At 40.0% G+C, this 25,475-nt stretch overlaps 2 protein-coding genes across 6 annotated transcripts in view; both read right to left on the reverse strand.

Annotated features, from left to right (window-relative positions):
- The window catches only part of LOC126873612 (Fanconi anemia group J protein homolog), a 167,123-nt gene extending 151,323 nt beyond the window's left edge, over window positions 1-15,800 (reverse strand). The window contains exons 1-3 of one of the 3 annotated variants that reach the window (XM_050634658.1): window positions 13,867-15,800; window positions 10,921-11,035; window positions 10,369-10,836 (exon numbers count right to left, since the gene is read on the reverse strand). The gene's annotated coding sequence lies outside the window, so the exon portion shown is untranslated. Of the gene's footprint in view, window positions 1-10,368; window positions 10,837-10,920; window positions 11,059-13,368 lie in introns of all 3 variants that reach the window. The other 2 variants (XM_050634656.1, XM_050634657.1) reach the window with 2 other exon arrangements.
- Window positions 15,801-16,137: 337 nt separating this feature from the next.
- LOC126873616 (optomotor-blind protein) overlaps window positions 16,138-25,475 on the reverse strand; it is a 164,698-nt gene continuing 155,360 nt past the window's right edge. For 2 of the 3 annotated variants that reach the window (XM_050634668.1, XM_050634666.1), the window contains exon 7: window positions 16,138-19,232. In XM_050634668.1, the coding sequence (XP_050490625.1) occupies window positions 18,422-19,232 (811 nt within the window). In that variant the 3' untranslated portion in view covers window positions 16,138-18,421. The remainder of the gene's footprint in view (window positions 19,233-25,475) is intronic. The other variant, XM_050634667.1, reaches the window with a different exon arrangement.

Here is a 25,475-nt window from a genome sequence, read left to right on the forward strand (position 1 = left end):
TAACCTCGAATTTAACCCTTTCATCCTTCCAGAACGATAATTCCATCCAATGTTTTATGATTTTTACAGTACGTTCGCACTATGCAATATCCTTTTCCGGAACTAATTAACAGAGAAATACTACAACTGAATTAATACATCGAATCGAAAACTCAAATAAAGAAAGGTAATTTGGACAGATTTTTTCAAATAAATTTGGACGTACTCGGATTAATATATCACCTGAAAGAATCATTTCCTATAATCTCCGCTAACACAGTATTTCAATGAATTTCTTCAGAATAATTTACGTAGTCAAATATATGACACTCGCGTTAAGCCATGTACGTCATTCGGACTACTCGGATGGCATATTAATAAACTTCACAAATCAACAATTATCACATCATCTTCTTACAATAAGTAATCTTATAGAAGTAAATAATTCGTTTAAAAAAAAGTCTAATTGTAGAATAAAGGATAAAAAGTGTCCTACTAATTGTATGTATCCCAATGAAATTGAGAAAGTTACAAAACACGATGTTGATCGATTTGACTTTTAAAGCTTCGTTTAAGAGTGCAAGAAAGTAGCGTAGAATGTTAATTAGATGCTTCCAGCTGGTTCCCTTTCCTATTCACGCGGCGTAGCTAGACAACTAGCGCCATCAGGCCAGATCTCCTTCTAAGAGCATTCGAAGCGCCACAAAAGCGTTCAAGCGGAGTGGACGAAGGCCGTGCGACGTTTACAAGGCGTCCGATTAATTTCTCGTCGGTCGGGATGAATCTTTCGGTCCGCAGGAGGAACGTAAGGGCCGGTCTTCTGGCCTTTCATGGCCAGGAGACGCTGAAGGCTCCGCGGCACCCACGGCACCGATTGTAAATTAGGGCAAATTGATCGCAAATCAGCCGCGCCGGACGAGAGTCACTCCCACACGATCCGTCCGGGAAAGGGGAAGAGACGCAAACATGCCCAGCCCAGGACTTTGTACGCGAGACCAGGCCTTGAACGACGATGAGAGAGAAAAGTAATGCCCGAACGGTCGCGGGTTTATTGGCCATCTTAGTTTCCAACGATCGCCGCGAATGTAAATCCTCTAAACGACTAACGCGTTTAGCTTTGGTGTCTTAGCTTCGGGGAACGTTCCTAGGATTGGTGCTCGTTTATGCGCTCCTTTAAACAATTAGGCGATCGTTCTTCGCGTCATTTTGATTTTTATATCCGGCCTTTTGCGGTTCTACATATATATACACCCTGTTCATAATTATTAGCACAGCGTAACTTTATACCATAAGATGTGATGATTGGAATAAATTGTCAGGAATCAATCGATCGGACAGAATTTTGCATTCATGCCAGATAACGATTCAAAAATGAGAGGAGCAATTATGAACATTAATAATTATGAACATTACAAATGCTAAGAGGAAAAATCTGGAATCGAATAACAAGAAATAATCCGAACGTTGAAAATGATTAAAATAGTCGAGGAAAGACATAATCTCGTAAACTGGTTTACATTATGACACTGAATGCATGAATTTTATTTATCCCACGTTCTATAATCTTTATCTGTCTTGATCTAAGGTCTCCAATCTTGTTCCAGATAGATGAACCTTGGCACTCACGTTCTACCGAAAATTATAAAATTGTAGTAGAAATATTTCTAACCCACTTGTTAATATACAATGATAATATTAGTTGGAAAATTATTGTGCAAGAGATGGCGGGTTTAAAGGAGTGTAGCCCACCAGTACCTAAGAATCTTCTTGATAACGATTTTAAAAGGATCCTTGGAATCCCTGACCATCGGAAGAGCATCGTGTCGTCGAGCTCTGTCCCGAAGCATCTCCAGAATTCAACCACCCGTTCTCACCTGGACACCAGAGAGGCAGGCACCTTTCGAGGGTGAGAGAACTGTACCAATGTAACAGTTCGGTGCCTTTAAGCGGCTTCGAGACGGCGGCATCGGCGCCCTCAAACGCGCCGACAAACGTTGTCCCGCTAGAAAGCCCTCGTTCCGCTAACCCTTTCCCAAAGCCACGCCGCGTCTCGTTCTCTCATCGTGAAACGGCGATCGAAGGACCGTTTTCGGGGACCAGGTGCGAATGGAGAACAGGCGGAAAGTTTCACATCGATGTGGTCTCGTTAGGCATTCGCAAACCAAGGATTCCATTCGATCAATCGCTCGCAATACCATGAAGCTACCCTAAAATTTTCAATCTTTATGCTATACTATAAAACGCAATTACATCATCAGAGGACTGCAAATATTTCGGCTTCATTTTTAGCAATACAATTGAAAACACGGAATTTAGGTAAAGAACTTGCTTGACTTATCGAATATTGTACAAAGTAGTATTCTTTGGATATTTTATATTCATTCTGTACGTTTATGAAACTTTAAACATAAGATTGGATAAAATCTAATTACAAGTAAAAGGTTAATTGGACAGTCAAGCTTCTAAGGTTCTTGTCATAGCTTCAATCGTTCGTGTTCCGTGTTCAACCTTTGCACAAAACTTCTAGGACATTAGCCATCTTCAATAAAACTTCCATACTTGGTGTGGGCTATGACTTTTAAGTAATATACTTTCTTCGTCGTCCAAACTGTCAAGTTATGCAAAATATTGGAACACAATTCAGCTATGCAACTCTTTTCAACTTTCAAGAAGATATGGTAACTGTCGTAGCAGTTTTGGGCTACGGTGTGCATGCGTGTAGTACTTCATAGTCCAGTTCTCAAGATTCCACTCGCATCGTACTCGCGATAGCAACTTTCATCACAAACAGGAACGATCAAAAAGCTGCATCAGAATGCCTCCAGTCTTCCTTTATCCCAAAGCAAGAACCCAAACAGGAATCCCAATGCCGAATCTCTGAGAACTTAAAGTTGACGATGTCAATTAACAATCCCAGCCGCGGCCCAATTAATCAGCCAGGGCATAACCGAAAAACGAGAAGCAAGAACCGTGGACAAGCATCAATCTCGCGTCGGTTGCCAGCGTAAATCCGCTCCGTCCGACACTCTCCGTTTCCATTATTCCTCTTCCCATCGAAGACACCAAGCCAGGACCGAAACAAGCCGAGTCCCGAGAGAGAGAGAGAGAGAGAGAGTAGAGGTAGAAGGCTCGAGCCAAAGCGACCAAAGCCACGGATATCTATAGCCCACGACGAAGAGGTGTACACGACTAGAGAGGATGGCTCCCGGTCGCGCTGGATGGACACGGACAGGTCCGCATTGTATTCTGCGGCCAGTAAATCCTGGTGCTCGTAGTGTAAATGAGAGCCAGCCGGGGCGGGGAACGGTGGTACCCGGCTAGGCTTGGACCAGAAAGGGCCAAGGCTCCTCTCCGCTTCCAACTAACGCGCCGACGATGGCGAAACAGAGACGGAAAGATTTATCTGCGAGCCGCGAGCACGCCACGGCAGCCCTTTGTCGCTGGCCGCGGTGAGAAGTTCGCATTTTTCGCCATTTTTTTCCTACCGTTCCGCGTCCGTTTCCGTCTCCTTCCGATCCTTTCGTCGGATTTTTTTCATAGTTTCTTCTTCTTCTTCTTCTTCTTCTCCTGCGGAGTTCTTCGTTTGGTGGACGCAAGGAAAGACGGAGGAATCGAGGGAATCTGACGGGGCTCAACGTGCTTGATTGTCCACGATTGTTAGAGATACTTTGCATTTAGAGGAGAATTGCCAGATGGAGTATGAATTAGAAAAGAAGTTGGAGGTTGCATGATTATGTCTTAGGGGAAGATCGATTTTATGTTTGGTTTCGGTAATGGATACTGGAGGGTGGGTTGGCAATAGGTGACACGAACCAGATACGAGTTAGTGTCGTGTGTGCTTCGCAGGGAATTTGTAATTAATCCAGCTGACACGTTGTTGACTAGGCGTGACTAGGCGTGGTTGCTTTTATTTCCTATCACTGTTCTTTATTTCTTTCTACTAGAGACAAAATAATCGACGATTATATCTTATATAAAGGTTAATCCCTATATTTTGGTTGAACCTATGATAATTCGCGAGATCTTAGGCTACCAAATAAGCTGTCGGTTTCGTTAAACAAACAGCTACATGAATTTAATTTAGGTCGAGTCAGGGATCGTAGTCACCATGAAAAAGCAACAGAAATGTAAATAGTTACATTTCTTACTCCGATATAAAGTTTGTGAAACGACACGAAATATACCAGGCAAGCTACAAAATTCACATTTTTCGTCTTCAACCTTTCCTCTACTCGATCCACTTCCATTCTCTCCAGACAAAGCCATAATTACAATCAATTCCTCTCGATCTCGCGATCATTGCTCACGAAACCATTCCAATCGTTCAGAAGCACACTAACGGCGTCCTCCATCATTTCTTCCATCTCTTCCAGCCCGAAAACACAGCCACAAAAGTCCGTTTCCCCCAAAACCATCCAGCCCAGATAGACAGTTGGGTCAGACGTCGGAGACAGATCGATCGATCAGTCTAAAAACGCGTGCAACCTTAATTTCTCCGCATGGATCGTCACGTAAGACGTCCCTTCGCGTTCCAGAGGGTCGGCCAAGAAAGCGAAAGCCGACCGCCGAGTCGGCCACTTTGCATAGTTTAGCGCTGCGACACCTCCCGGTGTCAATTAAATCCTCGTCGGCTATCGGACTGTGTCGAGTGGTCCATGGGTCCCCTTCAACTCCGAAACTAGCCCCCTTGCCTCTGTCGTGGACGAGTTTCGACGCCGATCAAAGACCACCGGGCATTCCAATTGCTTCCTAATCTTCGTATCGTCGGAGCCAGGCTTTTTTCTTACCTTTTAGCCTTTATCGGTTACGAGTTTTTGATTGATCTATATGGTTCCCTGGGGTGGTATTTTTTTCTTGATAGGATAGCGAGCAGGGACCAGTTGTCTCGAAGTGATTTTATCGAGCTTCGATATTCGAGATGAAGTTCTTCGTGGAAAATCATTCCGGTATAGAACGATGCTATGATTAATTACTTGATGAAGATAATTCCGTGTTATTGTATATTAAATCTACTGTTTCATTTGTATATCGTTATTGATTTATTTATGCACTTCAGCTTCAGATTAATGAATTTCAAAAAATATTTACACAGCTTGAAAGGAAGTATCGAAAAGTGGTGATCGATTATATATTCGTGGCTATGGTTTTCTATCGCGAGGAAACAAAATTCTAATTATAACCACACTTAATTATTAAACTGCGAATTTCCATGCGCTCGTAGGAAATTAAAAATCGATTACTAAACATCGTTAGAATCCACATAATATGCAAAAGTACGGAAGATATCCAAAGCATAACGTTAATCGTGATATTCAGTGGATGAAATTAATTTTTTACTTAGGTTCCATTTGTTTAATTGGATTTATAAGAATACGAGTTTGCATAAAAATTCACGGTTTACCGATCGCTAACCCTAAAACTACCCCTAAGAACTTCTTCGACGCTTCGAAATATCTTGCAGCAAGAAAATAACAATGGCTATTAATTTTCCCTCACTTTCTATTTCGAAATGGTTTCTCGGGTGGAGAAGCATTCTACGTGGCAGACAGACGCGGAAAAAGGATCCGTGCCTAATGGGAATCGAAGGAAACACGCGGCCCAGCCGGAGGTCCTCGCCGAACCAATTTGTATGCTGATGGCTATCTCCGTGGAATAATTTATAAACGATATTAAACCGTGCTCTTTGGCCGGAGCACGCTACACGCTTGGTACCGGCCAGCCCTCGGGCCCACCCCTTTGCCAAAGGGGGTGGTCTCGAATTTATCGTCGGGAATGCAATCTGTCATCGCGTATTGGCCGCGACTTCTGCGACTATTAAATGTAAATCCGTTTCGATCCACCGGGAACGAGTCAATCGATTCTACCACTAACAAACGACTCGCAAGGTGTAAGTGGGTTAAAAGGGGTGATTTTTAAATGTTTTCTCAATGGCCAATTCCCTTTAATTTATTCGAAATTTATTTATTACTTTCTTAAGCTTATATCATAATTAGGAAGCGGGGATATTTTTCGAATTTATTTTCTATTTGTCCTTTTCTTTTTGGAGAAGCGTTTTGATCTATCGAGGAGGGAAATAGGGTTTCCAAATATAGTATTGGAAAGTGGAGTTTTCGAACTTTTCGAGGAGTTTTATGAGATAAAATATGGAGATCTTAAGTTTCATATTGGACAAATAAAAAACTGAACACGATTCCAAATGCAAGAGAAAATTTAACCCGGAAAATTCCACCGAAACGTCCACTTTTAATTCATAAAAAAGAGCACTATACTGCTATCTTCGAAACTCAACAAAATAATTAATTATCATTTAATTTCGATAATTACCAAGAGTTGTATTTTCTTGTATGTAAGCAAAGCACCGAATACAATAGAAAATTCAAGCTGAGAAACCTCAACCATGCGAGCTTCCATCTTAAACGTTCCAAAAAGATTTATGGAAACTTATCATGGTCATACGAAAGTTATTAAGAATGACGATAGCCTAACCCTAATCCTAAACATGGCATCTGTTTGAATTTCACAAGGGCGCAATTTGCGCATAAATGTTGCTAACAGGGAAAAACACGTTAAGGGAAGGAGTTTCGTTTCGCGAACGACTTTTTAAGAAACCGCTAATCCAACCTCGAGGGGGTGGCGGCTATGCTAATATCGAAGCGGAAGGGGATACAAGGGGGTTGGCCGTATTCAGAGACAACGAAAAGACGAGCAGCTTTCGTGATCGAATCGATTACCGCGAAACTGGCTGGCTGCTCGGCGAACGCGCGGAATAAAATCGAAAAACGAGCCGCATAAAAGTCAACCGATACGTATCTCTTGCCTCCGCTGGAATCCCTGAGCCCCTTCCAACTGTTCCCGTGTTTCGTGATGGTTAAGTGATCGCGTTTTACGTGCCTCAACTCGGATCGTCGATTATTGCTTTCGTCGAGTTTAAAGGGCAGGACATTGATTCGTTATCGAACCCGGCAAATTACTTCTGCTTGTCTTTCGGCGTTTGAAAGCAAGGAGGACATTGAAATAAGAGGGTTAAGAGAACGTAATTATATTAGGAATATTGGTTTCTTTTGCAGATTTTTCTGCTGATAAGTTTCTATTACTTTAAATAAAGAGATTAAACAGAACACGATGCAGTGTATTAAGTAAGAATATCGATTTCTTTTATGGATATACTTGGCTTCCAACAGAATTTCTATTGAAACTACAAGCCAACTTTAATTCGATGCTTGTAATTCGTTGCTTGTGATCTTTTTCTTCATTCAAATGTATTTCTGTAATTTAGATATTAGACAATCTTCAGTTTAAATCGATAAATAGATGAAATTGAAGATGAGAGAAATATCTGATAACTGTGACACCTATCGTAACTGAATAATTACCTTGCTTGTTTGTGACATGTATTAAAGAATATGTCAGATGTTGAATATTAAAGAATATTTAGTTATAAGAAATAAATAAATAAGATGATGGAAGTAGGAGGAATAATCGTCTGTTTTTGCTGAAAATTGATAGTAATCCAATCCTTTTCCTCTCTTTCTAACTTACATGTTAGATATTAAACTTAAACAAGTTGATAAATAAACTAATGAAAAGAAACTAATTAACTTCAGTAACAACTTATTTACAGTAGTTTAATGTTTTCCTTTCTTTTCTTATGTCACAAATTATACATGTTAAAGAGTTCCCTTAAAAGAATAAATAAATGACAGAAGAGAGATAAACCTACTAAATTACTTTCTGAAGCAATTTACATTTTAATGTAATTGAAATTTCTGCTATCTGATACGCGGTCTCAGAATGAAAATTATTCTGTGCCGAATGAATTAGTACGATTAAATTCTACGCAACTGGCAAGGTTCATGAAGTGTTTCAAAGAGGAAAGTCTGAACATCGATGGAAATAATTCTGCTAATAGTTTCATGCTGAACACTAATGACAGCCTTGCTACAAGAGTTTCCTATAATTAGCGCCAAGTCGAACTTCAATCTCTTTGGTGCCCGCAATAATTCACACCTGCAACAGCCGCTCCCTGTCTTATTAACTTCGATACAGGGAGATACTTTGTAATTCAAACGCGTCCCAACCACCAATTAGCCAGAAGGAATTCCATAAAATCGCGAGTCTCCCGAGTAAACTGTTATATCTATCTATCAAATAGTTTCGTCGTTCACACTATTAACGTTTAATGAACATCTTTCTAAATTCCTAATATCCTCAAGTTTCTATCATAACATTGGTAATTTACGAAATAAGCTTTGAAGCATAGTCATTGATCTAGCTAACTTTAACATATTAAAGACTAAATTATCGATAGACGTATATAAATAAATAAAGTAGATAAAAATGTTAGATATCTGCATTGTATAAATCAAAGACATAATAGAGATTTCTGTAGTTTAAAGACAGTGCTATAAACGGTTCAAGTTCTTCGAATATTATTAAATTGTAGTATCTAAATTTTATTCTTTATTATTACTTTATTATTACTGCCAATTATAACTCGATAAAGATTTATTTCACGTACTATATATTATAGCGAGCGTTTCGCTTTAGACGTTTTCAGAAATTCTTACACGTCATGTAGGTATATTTCTGCACTTTTAAATTTCCAATAAATGCATAAACATCCGTGATGTAATTACGATTATGGAAGATTAATACTCTGAGGCATCGAAATTACCAACATAAATTTCATTAGTGGCATCACACATAATGCAGTTACTAATTATTTATTTCCTACTGAAACCTCAAGATATAAATTTTCTGTATCTGATACAGAGATGAATAAACGCAAGACATTTTGAAGATAAAGGGTCAGATAAAGATCATTGTTTCCTAAATTAATCGCACTCAATTTTTTGTCATTTCATTACAAGGAATTAAATGATCTCTTGAGCTTATAGACAGTATTATTCGTCGCAAAAGAAAAGAGAAATAAAACGTGAAAGAAAGAAAAAATTCGGGTGGAACGTTCCATTGGTAAATAAGCGGGCAGGCCATGACCTACTCCACCGCAAAACGCTCGAGACCAGCCACATTTCCTGGCAGTTGGTATTTTCTCCCGACCCGAAGGTTCTTCCTTCCCTTCAATTTCATCTTGCTTCCTGCAAGACTATCCTCGACTTAATAGCGTTCGCGGATTCGACGTGCACGCACGCCACTCGTAATTGCCCGCGCGGTGTTTGCAGATGTAATTGTGTCTCGCGGTCGAAGCGACCACGATAGAACATTTATTGGCACGAAGTGGTTGTTTACCCTTCGATTTTAATATAGACGGTCCTGTGGATTTTGCTTAATCCGACACGAACCTTTGTTTGCCTCCACTTTCAACTAATTCGTGTTTTACACGTTTACTTGTTGGTCAGATTTCTGTTATTTATAATGATACACGTTGACAGGTGATTTTATATAAGACAGTCGTCTATGATATGTTGTAAAATTTCATGAATTATTTGAGAAGATATTGACAGGATGATCATCACAATGGCGATGAGTTCAGGCTGGAAAATGAATATTTGAGAATATTTTATTATTTACGATGCTACTTGTTAACGAGGTTTAATTAACCCAGGCTTAAAATAAGTTTCCGTCGTGGGAAGTTGGACTGACCTAGGTATAACCGAAATTTAAATTTGCATAAACCTAATGGAATTTTAATTTAACACCTTGTATGTCAGTAGAATCTGAGCTGTTCAACGCGAGAAGTTATTGCCACATAATGCAAATCATCTCTAAATGATAGCTTCCTGATTCTCTTCTTTTATTATCTACTGTACAGTTGCTATGGAGACAATATACGTCATGCATATTTGTCGCATGATATCTTAAATTCACCTCGAGACCTGATCGAAGTTAAATATATATCCAAAAGCAATTTAAATCCACGTTAAATCAAATTTATTTAATCTTATACGGAGCACGTTCAGTTCCTGTTTAGTTCGAGTATTATTGCAAGAGATGAACCAAAAGATACAAAACACAGTATCCAAAGATGTAAAGTCCAAAATACACTACGATAACTATATACGTAATATCTACATTATTCCAAAGGATAATATAAAAATACGAAATACATAGTGGCGGTCGAAAAAAAGTAAGATTGGAATGGATGCATTCGAACAATTTTTACATTAAACACTTCTTACTATGTTAGTAACAATTGTCAATTCTATAATATATATTGCACTTATTCATTACATTTTAACTTTTAAAGTTCCTTTGGTTCGTCAATCTAAACTCCAAATACAAAACCCAGAAGACGTACTAATGATATATAATGAAATTTTGTTCAGCCATCTGAAGATATCATTCCAGTCTTATCCACCAGATATAAAATATAGAAATATCTACTAACCAAATACAATTAAAAGATAAAAAATAATTACATTTTCTCACCTTAATAAGCTCGTTCCCGCAGAGATTAATTTGCACTTAATGCAAGTTAATCTATAATCAAGTTCTATTTAACCAGGACTTAACCGACGTCTAAATCACAGGGATCGGTAATGAAAGAACGCTGAAGTAATCCCGTGTTCGCGTTCACCGTTCGTTAATTGATTCCGTTTAGCTGGAACTAGGCAACAACTTGGACGAGCAATTATCGCCTCTGGCCGTGGTAAAAAATCGGCGGGAGACAAGAGTGAAAGGATTGGAACGGTGTCAGCGGCGGCGGTGAATCGATTGCGTTGCATTAATTGACCATGAAAATGGAATGTCACGGCTCGTAGATTTTCCAGATTAGGCATTGCCGTGACTGCCACTCGTTTCTGCCCGAGAGATTATCGCCATATTCTCACCGACGTGTCCAACAGTCCATGCGTTTTTTTCAACCGTACCAACCGTTGCAACACCAACGTGGAAAATCTGCACGATCGTCCGCCATTTTTATCGTATATCTATCTGAATTTCTCACAAATATAAAAGCGTTTCATTAGACTTTCATTTTACCTTTTCGTCCCTCCAGTTTTATAACGTTTTTCTACTTCGTTCCACCTCTATTCATTCTTTGTATCTCCTTCTGTTAGTTACTTCCGGTTTGGACCGTCTCCATCGTTATTTGATCCTTTACAGTAAAACTCCATTTACCTGAATTGTATTAATCGAAAGAAAATTTGTATTTATGTTAAAAGTAGTAACGTTGACAAGAATAATGAGAAACGGATAAAATAATATTGGGAATATACGTTGTATTACCAATGTATGCTGTTAGTTAAGTAATAGGTAATGGATAGAATTGATGAAATGCTATTTTAAAGTTCTATTGTATTTGATTTAAAGATTTACGCCTTTTCTGAATTACCTCGTCTAAACATCTGAAGAATATAAAAAAGGAACAAAGGAAGAAGAATAATAGTGGAGATGGACATCGTTAATTACAAATACTTTTCAATTTTATAATGGCAATGGAATTTCGCGGACACGGCGTAAAATCGCGCACATGAAACATTCATCGCGCTCGAGGATAATCGAAGGAGGTTAAGCATGCGACGAATTCGCCCTGGCGAGCGTTTCAAACATTTATGGATTAACATTTTCATCACGCGACGCTCGCGGTTCGTGCACGCCGAGCGGAAAAATTTATTTCCACCAAGGGCCAAGACGAGAATCCTGTAAATTTTTTACAGGTTAATCGTAAAAGTCTCCGACGCCGGTAAAATAGTCCTCTCGTTTTGCTCGCTTTCTTCCATTCGACAGAATGAATATAGTGCCTCGTGGAATCATTCGAAAGCTTACCATAGAAAATTTTCATGTACATATTCTATTTGTTATGTAAAACATTTTAAAATTTCATTAGCTGTAACGAGACACGAGTGTCATGATCATGTTGAGAAAGTTTGAAACCAATCTGAAAATGTAATGTAAAAATTACAAGATATTTACTGCGCAAATATATCTAATAAAAGTAGTAAAAGTAGTATACAAATTAATTTATAAGAAATTATTATAGAGTATGAATAGCCATCTTGAACATTCTATGTGTTACAGGTGGTTCCATTGAATATCGAGGCTTACTAACATAATGGACAATTGTTTAAACCATTTGTGGTAAGAAATACATATTTGCACCTAAATATCTTGCAACTTCTATGCATGTACATTTTCAGATTAGTTGGAAATTTTATCGATACAATTACAATAGTCGAGTCTCATAACGGCGCTAATGAAATATCAAGATATTAAAAAAAGTTATCTACAAGTGTTGGAATATCTTCGCGAGCTACTGTATTCTCGAAAAATAATGGAGGGAATAAATATTCATACAGAGAGACCGTCTGCGCGTTTTTCGATACACCTTGAATCATCATCGTTCATGGCCCCGGAGAAAAAACGAGGAAGCCATTAAAAAATTTCAACATCGATTACGGTGATCGTTCGTTTCTTAAAAATTGCAAAATTAATGGGGAACACCCAGGCGAACCAGTCGACGTTCCGGAGATTTCGCGATTACGCCTTAACAGTTACAACGTGTTGCCATTGAGAAAAAAGCTCATAATTACAACTCGCGGCGGTAAACCGTCTTTTTTCACCTTTTTCGCGAACGGAGGTCCGGCTCGAGACGATGCGCCTCGTGAAAGATGAGAGATAATTCATCAATCGTTCCATAGCCATCGATAATCGAACTTTACTTTTTAATCGAGTACCAAGAAATTTCAAATACACCACTATCTTCTTAGGTCTGTAGCCTGATTAGTCATCGAGGTTACGAGGTTTGACGTATTCACGTACAGTAGCTTACGAAAGTATTCGAATTCATTATATGTATTAGTCGGGACACTTTAAAATTTCATTAACATTATAATGAGACCTGGCTATCAGTAATAATTTGTTACTATCTGTTGCCGTATTTATCTATTTAATTTTGCTTGTCAAAATGGATAAGAATGAAAGTTGAATTTTTTTTAAATAACGTTCAAGAATGACTAAGAATGTGGGACATAGTTTTGAAAAATAAGACATTACTTACGCAATCATTTAGTGATTGATATTAAATTAATATTAATAAACCACAATACTTAATGCGACCATCTTTAGCACTAATTATATATTGACTGCGATTGTCTACGCGATTTTATATTTTTCTTAATGTGATTAAAGAAATAGATTTAAAATAAAAATTCGTTTTATTTACTGAATATTAATTAAATATTCTAATAACTATCTTACTTTGAATATTTTATACATTTTTACGTGTTATATGCATTTCGTAAATCTTGGAAACCTTAAGTGTCCCAAAAACGCGCAGACATCCGTAGTAATTTGATAAATGTATGTTGTTCCTCATGAAAGTGCCAATGAAATTTCAAAATGCTTTACGCAACATACGCACTATACACATAAAAGCTTTCTATGACAAATGTTCGGATATTTTCACGAGATAGTATAGGTTAAACCTACCATGATACCATTGTTGCACGTTGGAGTTCGATTGGGTCGAATATAGGTTATAGCCGGGTTAACCTAGCTTAAAACCACTGAGCACGGGTATTAATGCCATTGTTTGAATAATAACGATATGGTTCGCTGTAGTTAATCAAATCTGCACATGCAAATACTCGCGACGATTTAATATGTAAATGTCCTCGGCTCCCCATCGAATTTGCACAAAATTAACAAGCAACCCGAAATTTCCGCGGAAGTGACCCCAATAACAATTTCCTCGTCGTTACATCGTACACACTCGCACACGCAAATCGTATACGAGAATTCATCGCGACCACTTTACTTCTTTTTTTGTTTTTGTTCGTAAACCTATATGTATACAAGAACAGACTCTGCTCTCTCCCCTCCCCTCTCTCTCATTCACTCACTCACACTCCCTCTCTGTCTCTCTCTCTCTCTCTCCCTTTCTCTCTCCGGCGAATTGGCGCGCGTGCATGAATTATTTATACTCACGTAGGCAGCTTGTTTACAACGTGGCCGCGATATTTCGTGGTAGGAAGAAAAAGGTAGCCGTGGAGCCGCACGTTTCCGACGACAAAAATGCCCGCTTACACGATCCCGGCCGGTTCTAATTATACAATCACGCAATTTGTACGTTCACGTGCGATTAAGTCGTTAGCTTTTATGGCGGACGAGGCGGAAAAATTAAGAGACTCGCCCCCCCTGAGGGACCGATTTTTAATGGTCCCGATTTTATTTATTTCACCACTGTATTTTATCGTATGCGGAGAATGACCGTGTCCGCGGTGCTACAACGATTATTACGCTACTTACGCTAAAGATCGATCACGTGATTAACAGTGATTACTAGATCCGACGCCAGGTGGTACACATTCGCCTGACTCGTTCGCGCGCATAACCAACTTTGAAACTTCTCCTTCGTCCGTGATTCCTATATAGGTCAGCTTACCTGATAGATTTCCGATATCGTGGATTATCGTCTCATTCTTTTTGCGGGAAGAAAACATGGATTGGCCGCCTAGAACGCAATCCGTTGAAAGTAACCGGTTCACCGGGGCCGCTGTATCAGGTGATCTCTCGTTACGGAACGCAGCCCCGGAGCAGCTTCTTCGGTAAATTTCTGTTCTCGATCTCGTTTAACCTCACCCTAACACGAATCCAATCGTGCACCTGGCGTACGAGCTCGATCGAAAATTAATAAAAACCACCGGATCGAATTTACACGGAAGTAAAGTGGTTGGTCCAGGCGAGGTCTAATTATCGAAATAATGAAACTCTTTGAGCTGATTCAAATTGAATGTTTGCGGAGATAATGACGTAACGGAGCGTCATGATGACGTTAATCGATCTGTTATACTTTTTAGTTACGAAGTATTTCCTTTTAGTCGTATCTTAAAGTGTATGAACGTTGTTCGTACACCGTGCAAAGAAAAGATATTTAATCACGATATAGGGTGAAAAGATACAGAGAAGAAAGTCAATGTCGTATTTTTAAATTAATATATGTATATATATATATATATTATATAATATATATATATAATTCTTAGTCACGTGGATCTCGGAGGGCGTTTCTGGGAGGTAAGGGCGTAGCAGGATCGGGCTGGATGGGTGTACAATATACAATGCAAACCACGGAATATCACGGATTCTCGTGTTACTTTAGAACGTTTCGATTCTCCTCGAGTTACACTTGTTTCTTTGTTTCCTTTTGTTCATTTATTTTATTGCTTTTCTCTCGACAACGTGTTCTCTTTTCTTTCTCTCTCGCGCTTTCTTTCTCGCTTTCTCTCTCTCGCATACTTTCTAAGCACATAGGACCGCACGCAACGCGCTTCGAGAAGTAACCGCAATGAAAATACAGGAGTGAAACGAAGATAAACAAAACGGGACCGATGATGGTTGAGCAAGATTCTCACGGAACTTCGATTGTGGAAAGATCGCAGCTTGACGTAGGGCCCCGTTACTCGACGATACGGCCCTGATTTGCGCACCAATACTGCGCGTTGCATTCGCGTCGCTTTCGAGCCTCGTTTGCGCTCGAATCTTATATTTTCGCTTCGAGTTTTCTCATACTGTCATTCAATGGTTCTTTTTCGGTTTTTTAGAGCCGAAGAAGCGACATTTTGCTCTTACAAAATTTCCTGTGCAGTTACATTTTCGTTCCAATCGACAGATGTGGCCACGTTTCACTCGTTTTCCCTAAAACAGCCCTACTTTTGTATAATTTTGAATTTTTCTCTCTCGGTTCAATAGTAGTACGATTATAGATTATAGATTTTAAGCAGCGGAAGTGTCGAGGAAAACGAGCTTCAGTCGCGGAAATAGAACTCGATCGGTCAAGTCTAGTAAACTTAACGCTGTTAACCCTTTGATCTCGACTTCATCAAATGAATATTTTTTATGCAACGATATTGATATTTTTAACAAGATTTTTTGATTTGCCACTGTGTCAACTGTTTAAGTGTCAAAGGAAGGATGGTGTTGGATTAATTTGTTTAAATCGTCGGGATGCAATTTATACCCTAAAAAGTAGAGTAAATGAAGGAAAGCGAGAAAAGAAAAAGAGAGCGGGAGAAACATTTAACGCATTTATTTAAAATTTTAAATAGGAAAAAAATATTTTAAAAATCATTATAATGACAGTTTGTAACTGACAAAGTAGCATTAATTAATTAAAAAAAGACGTAGGAACAGAGATATAATAGGTATTCACATTTTTATACAATAAAACACGTCGGAGGTATCACGAGTTGTTCTATCATAGAATTAAAAAAAAAACAAAAAAAAAATTAAGAAGGACCTTTCGAAAAATAATTCTAGCGACGCATCAGATTCACCACAGCTGTAGTTCAGTATTTTATACAATCGCAACATTGCGTGGTGTTACAGAACACGACATTTACATAGGAATAATATTTCGACTACCGTTAACCACAGTTCGCAAAACTCGAACAAACTATAACGTTAATCACTAGAGGCGGATTAAACGGAACTAATTACAAAACTTCACATTTTTACACGGTAACAGCAACAAAATTTTATATCGTATACTACAATCCGTCCCGTTGCTACATTCTCATTAAAAAAGAAAAAGTGAGGAAAAGAACGAAGGAATAAGGAGAGGAGCTCTTTATCGGCATGGAAGAAAGTAATTTTACATTTACACATACATCGATTGACGAAAACGAGCTCCGAGAACGCAAATTGCACTCCAACCCCCGATAAGACATCCACCAGTACTATCACCCTTCCTACAACCAAGCAGTTCTATCAATTTTCATCCAGTACGATATTAATCTGGTCGAAATAATCACCAGAATTCAAAAATGTTACCGACCAAAGGGTTACTTACGAAGACGCACGAAATTGATGTTGTTGCGAGCATTTTTATCTTCCAGAAACAACACAGGTCCTGAATTTCTTCTTCTCTTTTTTTTTTTTTTTTATATCGTTCTTGGGTATTTTTATTTTCGAGAAACTGATTGCTCGATGTTCTACGACAATTCCCGCGATTAATCTACATCGATCGCTAACGTTTATACAAACAGGAGGGACGCAAGGGTTGGGAAGGGCGAGTGGTGTTCCATTTTCGAAGCAACGACGTCGAGATGGGGTGGATGAACGCCTCGAGAGAAATCTTTCAGTGTCGTTTCGATTCGGCTTGGAAACGTTCATGAAACGAGGTTGGTGACGGTTGTGCCCTCTATGCAGGCACCGAATCGAAGAACGACGATCGATCATTCGGTTTTTTACTTTTGATCATCTAAAACACGCGTCGACGCGATTTTCGCGGCCGAATAGCGAGTCGAATCTTTTTCTATTCTCGAATTATATCGTTCGTTTGTTGCACATCTTCACCACTTTCTGTATGGTTTGTTTGTTTGTTTCGTTTTCTTCGCTACTTCCGAGGGCGTCGAGGCGTGATCGGGTAGCGTGCGTTTATGCTTCGTTCACGTCTCTCTAATAATTAATATAATATTATATTCAATAATTAATACAGAGAGAGAGTAGTTATTTATATATATATAATATATATATATATAGTATAATATAATATCACTAGGGTACATATGTACAGGGGCTGCAAATAGTAGGAGGTGCTCTCGTATTGCAATGTCTCCCTCTCGCTTACACCTAAAACGCACGCGGGTAGAACGCAACCACTGTCGCTAGCCACGCTATTCGTTAATCTTTCCATCCTCGCGAAACACATTCATGGCTTTCTAGTTACTTTCCGAAACACTTCGAGCGTGACATCTCTTGAAACCCCCAAAAGATCAACCACTATAAAATTGACGATCATTGAAAGCTTGGAATTTCAGAATTTTGTACTTCGAATCTTTCACACGAACTCAGTGTCTAAACAATCGATCCGAGCAATAGCCAAATGTATCTATACTGCACGAACTCGTTTCCAAGCGTTCCAGGACCATCAACCAGAGAAAGCCATTTCATGGCTTTGTCAAGAAGCTAATCGTTCAAGATAATTGGATATCCCGAAAGTGTTTTCTCACACTCTAAGTGATTCGAAGAGTTCCTCTTGAAATTGTGCCCCGAAACAACTCTCACGTCCATGTAGCAAGGTCTCAGCCCCATTGAACCACGCTCGTCCCACCCTTTCGTGCCCCGTAAACAGAAATGTACACCAGCAACGGTCGTAGAGTCTTGAAGCAGTGTCCAACGCGCGGAGAAGCCGGGCCCCGCGCGATTCATCCCGGCCATTTTATGTACACACTCGCAGGAAAACGGCGTGGTGTCCCGGAAGATCGAGCCCGGCGAACACACGGCCAGTCCTCAGGCTAAAATTGCACTTCGTTATGTCGAGCGTCCCTCGTCCAGGTGCCCGGGGCCCGGCTCGCCATGGACCGACCCGGATCGGGGCACGGAGGATGTCAGAGACCGACGACCTTCTCCCCTGCTACGACGGCTCGGAGGTTGAGTCCGGCTCCCTCTCGTCGCCGGATAGCTCTTCAGGCTCGCAAGGTTCGGCCAACTGCTCGTCATCGGGGTCGTCGTTCGTGCTGGTCACGGGCTCGTTCTCCTGTCACGGACTCCCTCCGCCAGCGTCCGCGTCCCCCCTGTGTCCACCGGGTGTTAGACTAGGGCTACGCCTCCTTTTCTCTTGTAAGCCGTTCACCATGTTCTCTATGGATTTTAGTTCACCCGCTGAACTGCCGCCCGACGTTAGGCCAGCCGTTGGTGTGGGAGAGCTAGTTGGAGGCCTTGGAGGTGGAGACCTTGGGCTGAGTGTCCTACTACCAGGGGTGACAGTTTCGAACGCGGATCCGTGTGACGGTGCTGGTAAGGTATACGGCGCGAATCGATGTCCTTTTAGTTGATGTAGAGGACTGGCCAGGGGGTGAGGATAGTGAGCGAACAAGGCTGGGTGCTGGGACGCAGCTAAAGCCAGTTGCGCGTTGAACAACATGCCTGGAGTGACTCCACCATGGATTCCCAGGGGACTGGGTGGTATTAGAGGCCCTGGTCCTGGGTATAACCCAGGTACCGGTGGATAGAGGTACGGTAACAGGGGCGGATGAAGCGGTGGACCAACCGATACGTCCGGTCGAGGCCCTTCTGAACCCGTTGGGCCTGGTCCACCGCCGCTCTCGGAACCCGATGACTCGCTACCCTCCCCTCTTTCGCTTGTTCGATCGTCCCTCTCGCGAGAGTGTTCGCGCTCGCGTTGATGATGCGCTGGATGGGGTGTATCGGGTCCCACGACGTCTAGAAGTTTGTCCTCGTCATCTAAGAGGTCGTTAACCGAATTGGAAGAACGACGCTTCTCGGGGGATGCTGGCCCACCTGCTGTTAGACGGGAACCGCCTCCTGACACTGTCAACAGCGCCTGCCTTCTGCAACAACGACGCGGAGTTAGCAATCTTTTAGGGCTCGTTGGGATGTTTTCTTTTAATGGATTATTTTTTTTAGGAAGGTTTAGCTTCATGGAAAGCTTTTTGGATTTTTTTAGTTACAGGAGGTTAGAGTCATAGAATTTTTGGAAATCAGACGGTTATCATAGCTAGCCTTCAATAAGTTTGCTGCAGGCCAAATATTTGACAGACGAAATAAATTTTCTTCCACTTTTTTTCCTATTTTTCTGGCTAGTGTATTACTTTAATATCATTACCATACAGGGACAGTTGGCCAAGTTTCTTATTAATTTATTCTTTAGTTACTTAGCAGCGCGTATTTATCAGCAATTTGCATCACATTAGTTGAATACTACTTTAGTAATTCATTGTCAGAAGCATTATTGCATGAAGTGTAGAGAATATTGATCCGAGGTCTTTTATTAACGTTGAAAGTCATGTTATATGTTATAAAAAGAAGGGTTGTAACAATAAATTTTTACAGATTAGACTGTGAAAATAGAAGGATCGATTTTATGAAATATTTTACAACTATTTCTATTCAATTAAAAATTCTATATATTTTAAACTGTTACATTTTTTTTTTTTTAGAGTCCAAAGAGTATTATAAATATTATTCCAGCGATATTTAAGGTAAATTCGTTGTATGTCAAAAATGTAACAATTATCGGTTTAGTAGATGCAATCATTTGAAATTCACCCTTTAATCGAGGTGTTTCGCACCTGTGGCAAATTACAGGCGTTTTAGCCGTCGCGTGTGATCGTTGTAGCGACACTCATACGGCTGTTGCTGGCAAGCGTGCGTCTAAAATGTGTATTGATCGTGTGTTGTATGTATGACGTGTCAGTAGATCGATTATATTGGACCAAGTTTGTGCAATAAAAGACTATGTTTTAATTTTAATGCAACGCAAAATGTTCGATGCTTCGAAAGTACAGCTTCAGTAAAATTATAATCAGACATGTAAATTCATCTTAATTGTAGTGAAACTTAAATTTTTTCAATTTTTTCAAATCGGTTGCTCGAAAAAGAATTTTATTTATAATTTTTCTTTCTAATTTTTAATTATAACTTTGTGTTTATACTTTCGAAATAATAGATACGTTTAATTGTATCTTATTATTTTCATTTCAAATTCTTTGATAGTTTCGACATATCGTGATATACGAAGCAATTTATTTTTAAACAATGACACGCTTCAATTTTCGAAGCAATTCCCCTCGAAAACCCTGGCGAATCCAATTTTCAAACCAATTTATCCTAAGAAACTTGACGATTTCGGGTTGAAAACCAATTTACCCCAAAAACCGCCGTTGCTCGACACTCAAATCGACCTATCTGCGCGCCTATTCCAAATCTCAATTACTCGAACGACGTAACTGGAAAATTTTATCAGCCGACTGATGTGAAACGAGTCGTCTGGAAAATTTAGGACAGCTCGCGCCAATTATTATTTCCAACAATAATAAAACAATAAGCGTAAAGTATTCTAAACAAAAATAAAAAGCATACAAACTTGAAATATCTATGAGCTTGATGTCTCTCAGACAGAATTTCCTATTTATCTCATTAACACTAATATTACTCTACAAAAACACTCTTAACAATTCTCACAAATTTCGAATCACACTACCCACTTACTTACCCTACACACACGTAACCAACAAATTGACAGAGCCAGATACTCTAAACCACATTCTCCTAATATTAGTTCCAAGCACACTAGATAATTTGAAATTTCACATTGTATCGCGTCTTCCCACCAAATGCCAACAGGTACGATAAAGCTTTTTTTAAGCGATCATCATGCAAATCAGCGTTTTTTAACGAACACGTTTCGGGAACGTAAGTATCGTGTAAGACTCGGCTTGAGCCGCTCGAGAGCCGGACGTAACGAGAGGCTCACCGATGCCTTAATGCCGCGTAATGCGATCAATGCACCGACACAGCCGTGGCAAAACGTCGACAAGGCTTGAAACAGAGAGCAACCGAGTCGATGGACAACGTGAACACGATCGAGAGAAAGAAGGAGAAACATTAGCGAGTACATTGTCGGTGTACTGGATGAATCCGTGAGCGTGGAAAGGGTGTTACGCTACTACGGTTCTCCGGTTTCCGACGCGCTTAAGTGCAAAAACACGTTAAAATCAATAGTTTGCGTGGACGACACGGGATTTAGTAAGCGAGCTGTACTCTCTTTTCTTTCCCTCATCCCTATGGTCTTCGATGGTGGAACGATCTGAAAGATCGAGAAGGGGAGCTTTCCACAGACTTGGAACAGATCCACGATATTTACTTTTACCCGGAGTCGAGGGCGACATTTTAGGGTGAGATTAGGAGAGTGATTTGTATCCTTTGACGATGGTTTGGGATAATTTGCGAAGAAATTTTCAGACGCGTGTGAGAAATTATTGATTAAACGATTGAGAAATGATTAACCTCCGTCCTATTTCGTAAGTATCGGAAGATGTGGTGGCTTGATATATAATTTCTTGAATTTGTGATGATCGAGATTTTGGTGATTTAACGAACGATTTATATCGTTTCAGATGGCTTTCCTGAGACTAAAAAACAGAGGAATGTTTGATTTACATCCCCGTTTAGAAGCATTAGCTGACGATTGCAACGTTGAACTTGCAAACGAGAAAATAATAATTTAGTAAATAGTAATTTCCATTTTTGACAATTCTCCTTTCTCTTTTTCTTCTTCCTTCTTTCTTCCTCTTTCTCCGAAATTTCTACAATTTCTCACGTCATAGCAATTCGAAGATCGAGTATACTTATGGAGTAGTTACTTAGTAGTTTCTCGTTTCCTATTCTAATCTTCGCTTAAGCATCTGTGCATCGGCAGTGCGATTCAACGGCTGACAAATCGCAAGATTATCCGCGGAATACGCGCGTCTCCTCGACCGATCTTGCTGTTACTTGCACACGCAAGTAGGATGAAGCAGGTAATTGGATTCACTATGTGTGCTTCTGTTGTGCACGCGGTCGTTCCAATTTCCAACTAGTTCACGCCTTGTACTCGTGATTTCAATGTTCTTATCATTCCAAATACCTTCTTACATCTGTCTCACCATAATCTCACGGTAAACCATGAAACAAACAACAATTTCACCCTGCGATATCTGCAAATTCGTGTTTTGACGAGCAAAAAGAAAGTCGCGAAGAAACGTACAGATTTCTTTCTCTAAATATTCAATCTACGATATTTTCTACATCTTCTCACATTATCCATTCTACGTTTAACACAGACTTCTTCAGCCCTTCAACATAAACCTAAAGCAACTCCTATCACTCGCACCCCTCTAAATATTACAATACACTATGATCATTATAATACTTCTTTAACCCTTTGCCAAAAACCCAAAGCAACTTTTATCACTTGCACCCTCTCGATAATCCCTTAATGAAAACGCAACGCCTACAAAGAATCCCACTAATCCTCCTAACCTAACCACCAAACTGCTAGCACCCCCAGCAGCCCTTTTTCTTAAACCGCGATTACGAGACGAAGGGTGAGGTTGACTTCGTTAGAGGGAAAGAACGAGTCAAAGGTGGCGCATAATTTCACCATAATTACCCAGGTCGCCGATCGAGTGTCTGTGATCGCCTGATCGAACGTTCAGACGGAATAATGAAAAAATCCAGCAGCCCCGGGGTTTTGCCTTTGACGTTCGGCCTTTGGTGTATCGGTGTCATCCCACCCCAAAGATCGTGTCATCGTCGAGGATTTATAATCAACCCCTCGAAGCTTGCTGGGCCCTCGTTTTTGTGTTTCCACCACCACGTAGCCACCCCCGTGGAACAGCTTCGGTTCTCTCGTTGCGCACACCCCCGCTGATACCCTATGAAATTCTGTCAAGGCTCGATGATTCCCGTCTTCTTAATGGATCGTTGACGGTGAAAACGTCTTTCTCACGCTACACGTATATATATAGATGCGCTCTTCTTTTTTCCTGAGATATTGTCAGGATCGCGGAAGGGGGTAAGGGGATGACGACGATACGATGACGGTTGGATATCAGGGGAATTATTATTATTTCCTATCACTCGAAAACACACGAGGGCGCGGGATTCGAGTGGCCGTTTCAGCCACGATGGTTCTGAATGCTAGCTGACGTATCGCGGAATTTCAGTTTGGAGCTGTTTGGGGTGTGATAGAAGAAGGAGCACGGGGGTTTTAGGTTTTCACTATGTTGATTGTTTTAAGTGTTTGCTGGCAAGTGGAGTTTCATGCTGATGGCACTTTTCATTGGTTTATCGATTATGTACTTTGATGATCCTTCACCATATTTTTTCATATTGCTTCGTTCATTGTGTGTTGCCATGGTTATTTATTATGTAATATTTTATCTAGTTTTTCAACGTTTCTTTGCAAATGAAGCTCTATGCTGGAGGGATTATCTTATTGGTTTCGCGATCGGAGAAATTATAGTCAGTTGGAGAACTGGTTTGTACATCGAAGAAATATCATGACAATGGGTAATTAGAAGAAGAATTCGTTCGTAGATACAAAGCTTCTTCGATATTAATACAAATTCTAATCATCTCAGTTTCAGAAACAGAAGATTCAAAATCTAAAGTCTTTTGGATACTCTTAGACCACTTCGCCTTGTATTTACAGAAAAGTAGAAGATACGACGTTTATACGATAGTTCTTTACATTTCAAAAATTAGCAGCCAGTTTGTAAGATTCATCTTCAATATCATTATCGAAGTGTCAAACCAAGTTCAGTTTAAAAATACAATAGTAAATAATTTACTGACAGAAGCGACTGAACAATAAACTGCATCTGGCGACTTAGGTTCAAACGGAGCCTCATAAATTTAGAATCTCATCCCAATGTGATTCACAATCGTTACAAACGATTCGTAATTCGTGCTACAACTATACCTGGGCATGACGGTCTCTAAGATTCGAGGATTACGTCGATAGTGTCGCGTAAACGCAACAAATGACGAGGCGTGGCGATTAATAACGCGAAGCCAACGTGGAAACGTGGCCGCGGACAGATTGATTCTTCGTGAGGCACGATACGATCGTTCCGGCGCGCGCCTTGATAAATGACGTGACAACGAGCCACGCCGGGGCCAGTGCTGCCCTTTTTTTTTTATCTCCTCCTTCGCTTCGTTCTTTTCCCCTCCTTTTTTACACGAGGAAAATATTTCTTTTTAACCGGCATGACGAATCGACTGGCCACGCTCGAGCAGCGTTCCGCGCCTCACGACTACTCGCAACTTAAAAACTTAATGAAATAACGTGGCCGAACTCGCCGACACTAGGCACGCGATTATACCAAATCTGTCCAGTCATCGTGGCTTCTTTTTTAGTTGAGGGAAAATTTGACGATCGACTTAATCGAGATCCAACAAAGAAGATTATCGAGGTTAATATTAGGGCCCCATTTTTAAGGATTCGCCCTTCACTGTATGGGCATTATGGCGCAGGATGGCGTTCATACACGCGAAAATCAAAATGATATACAGATGACGATATGTCTAGAGAGACGAGAGTATTCGTTGAAAGAAATGATTCGAACTATTTCATTTGTTATAATCTAATTACGTTCGTAGATACGTAAACGAGGTTCGACGATATGATCATTTTGCCTTTGAAACTACTTAAATTCCCTGATTTGCTCAAATTTCCCGTGATCTTTAATTTGAATCACTTAGTTTTGAAAAGAACGAACGTTCAACACAACCATTGACTCGTCTGACCATTTTAAATTAACAATTTTTTAATCATGTTACTTTGCATGGTATCACTGTATAATCCGAAATTTTTGTAATTTTCGAGAAGGAAAGCAGTCGATTAATACAAACTACGTCGTATGTTTTAAGAATCTCATGTCTGAAACCAGGTGTTCCTGCTCCGTCTAATATGTGTAACGATTAGCCTGGGGACATTTATGCAGGTTCATATCTTTGAGAGTAAAATTAAAAACGTAGAACGCCGATAAACAATTACTTGCCAAATATTATACTTTGGATACCTCGTCTACCTTTTCATGTCATGTGCATTCTGCGCAAATTTTGTACTTGCGAAGTTTCTACGAACGCGAAAAACTCCATATGAAAACTCTAACAACGATTTCTACGTTCCTTTATCGCGACGAGAAAAGTGGCAGTGACGTATCGATACGGAGGATGTTTAAACCATAAGCAGGGAAAAAGGATCGAGAAAGGGAATAACGAAAAGAAAGAGGAAGGAAAATAAA

The sequence above is a fragment of the Bombus huntii genome, chromosome 15, assembly GCF_024542735.1.
Source record: "Bombus huntii isolate Logan2020A chromosome 15, iyBomHunt1.1, whole genome shotgun sequence".
Taxonomy (NCBI): Eukaryota; Metazoa; Arthropoda; class Insecta; order Hymenoptera; family Apidae; genus Bombus; species Bombus huntii.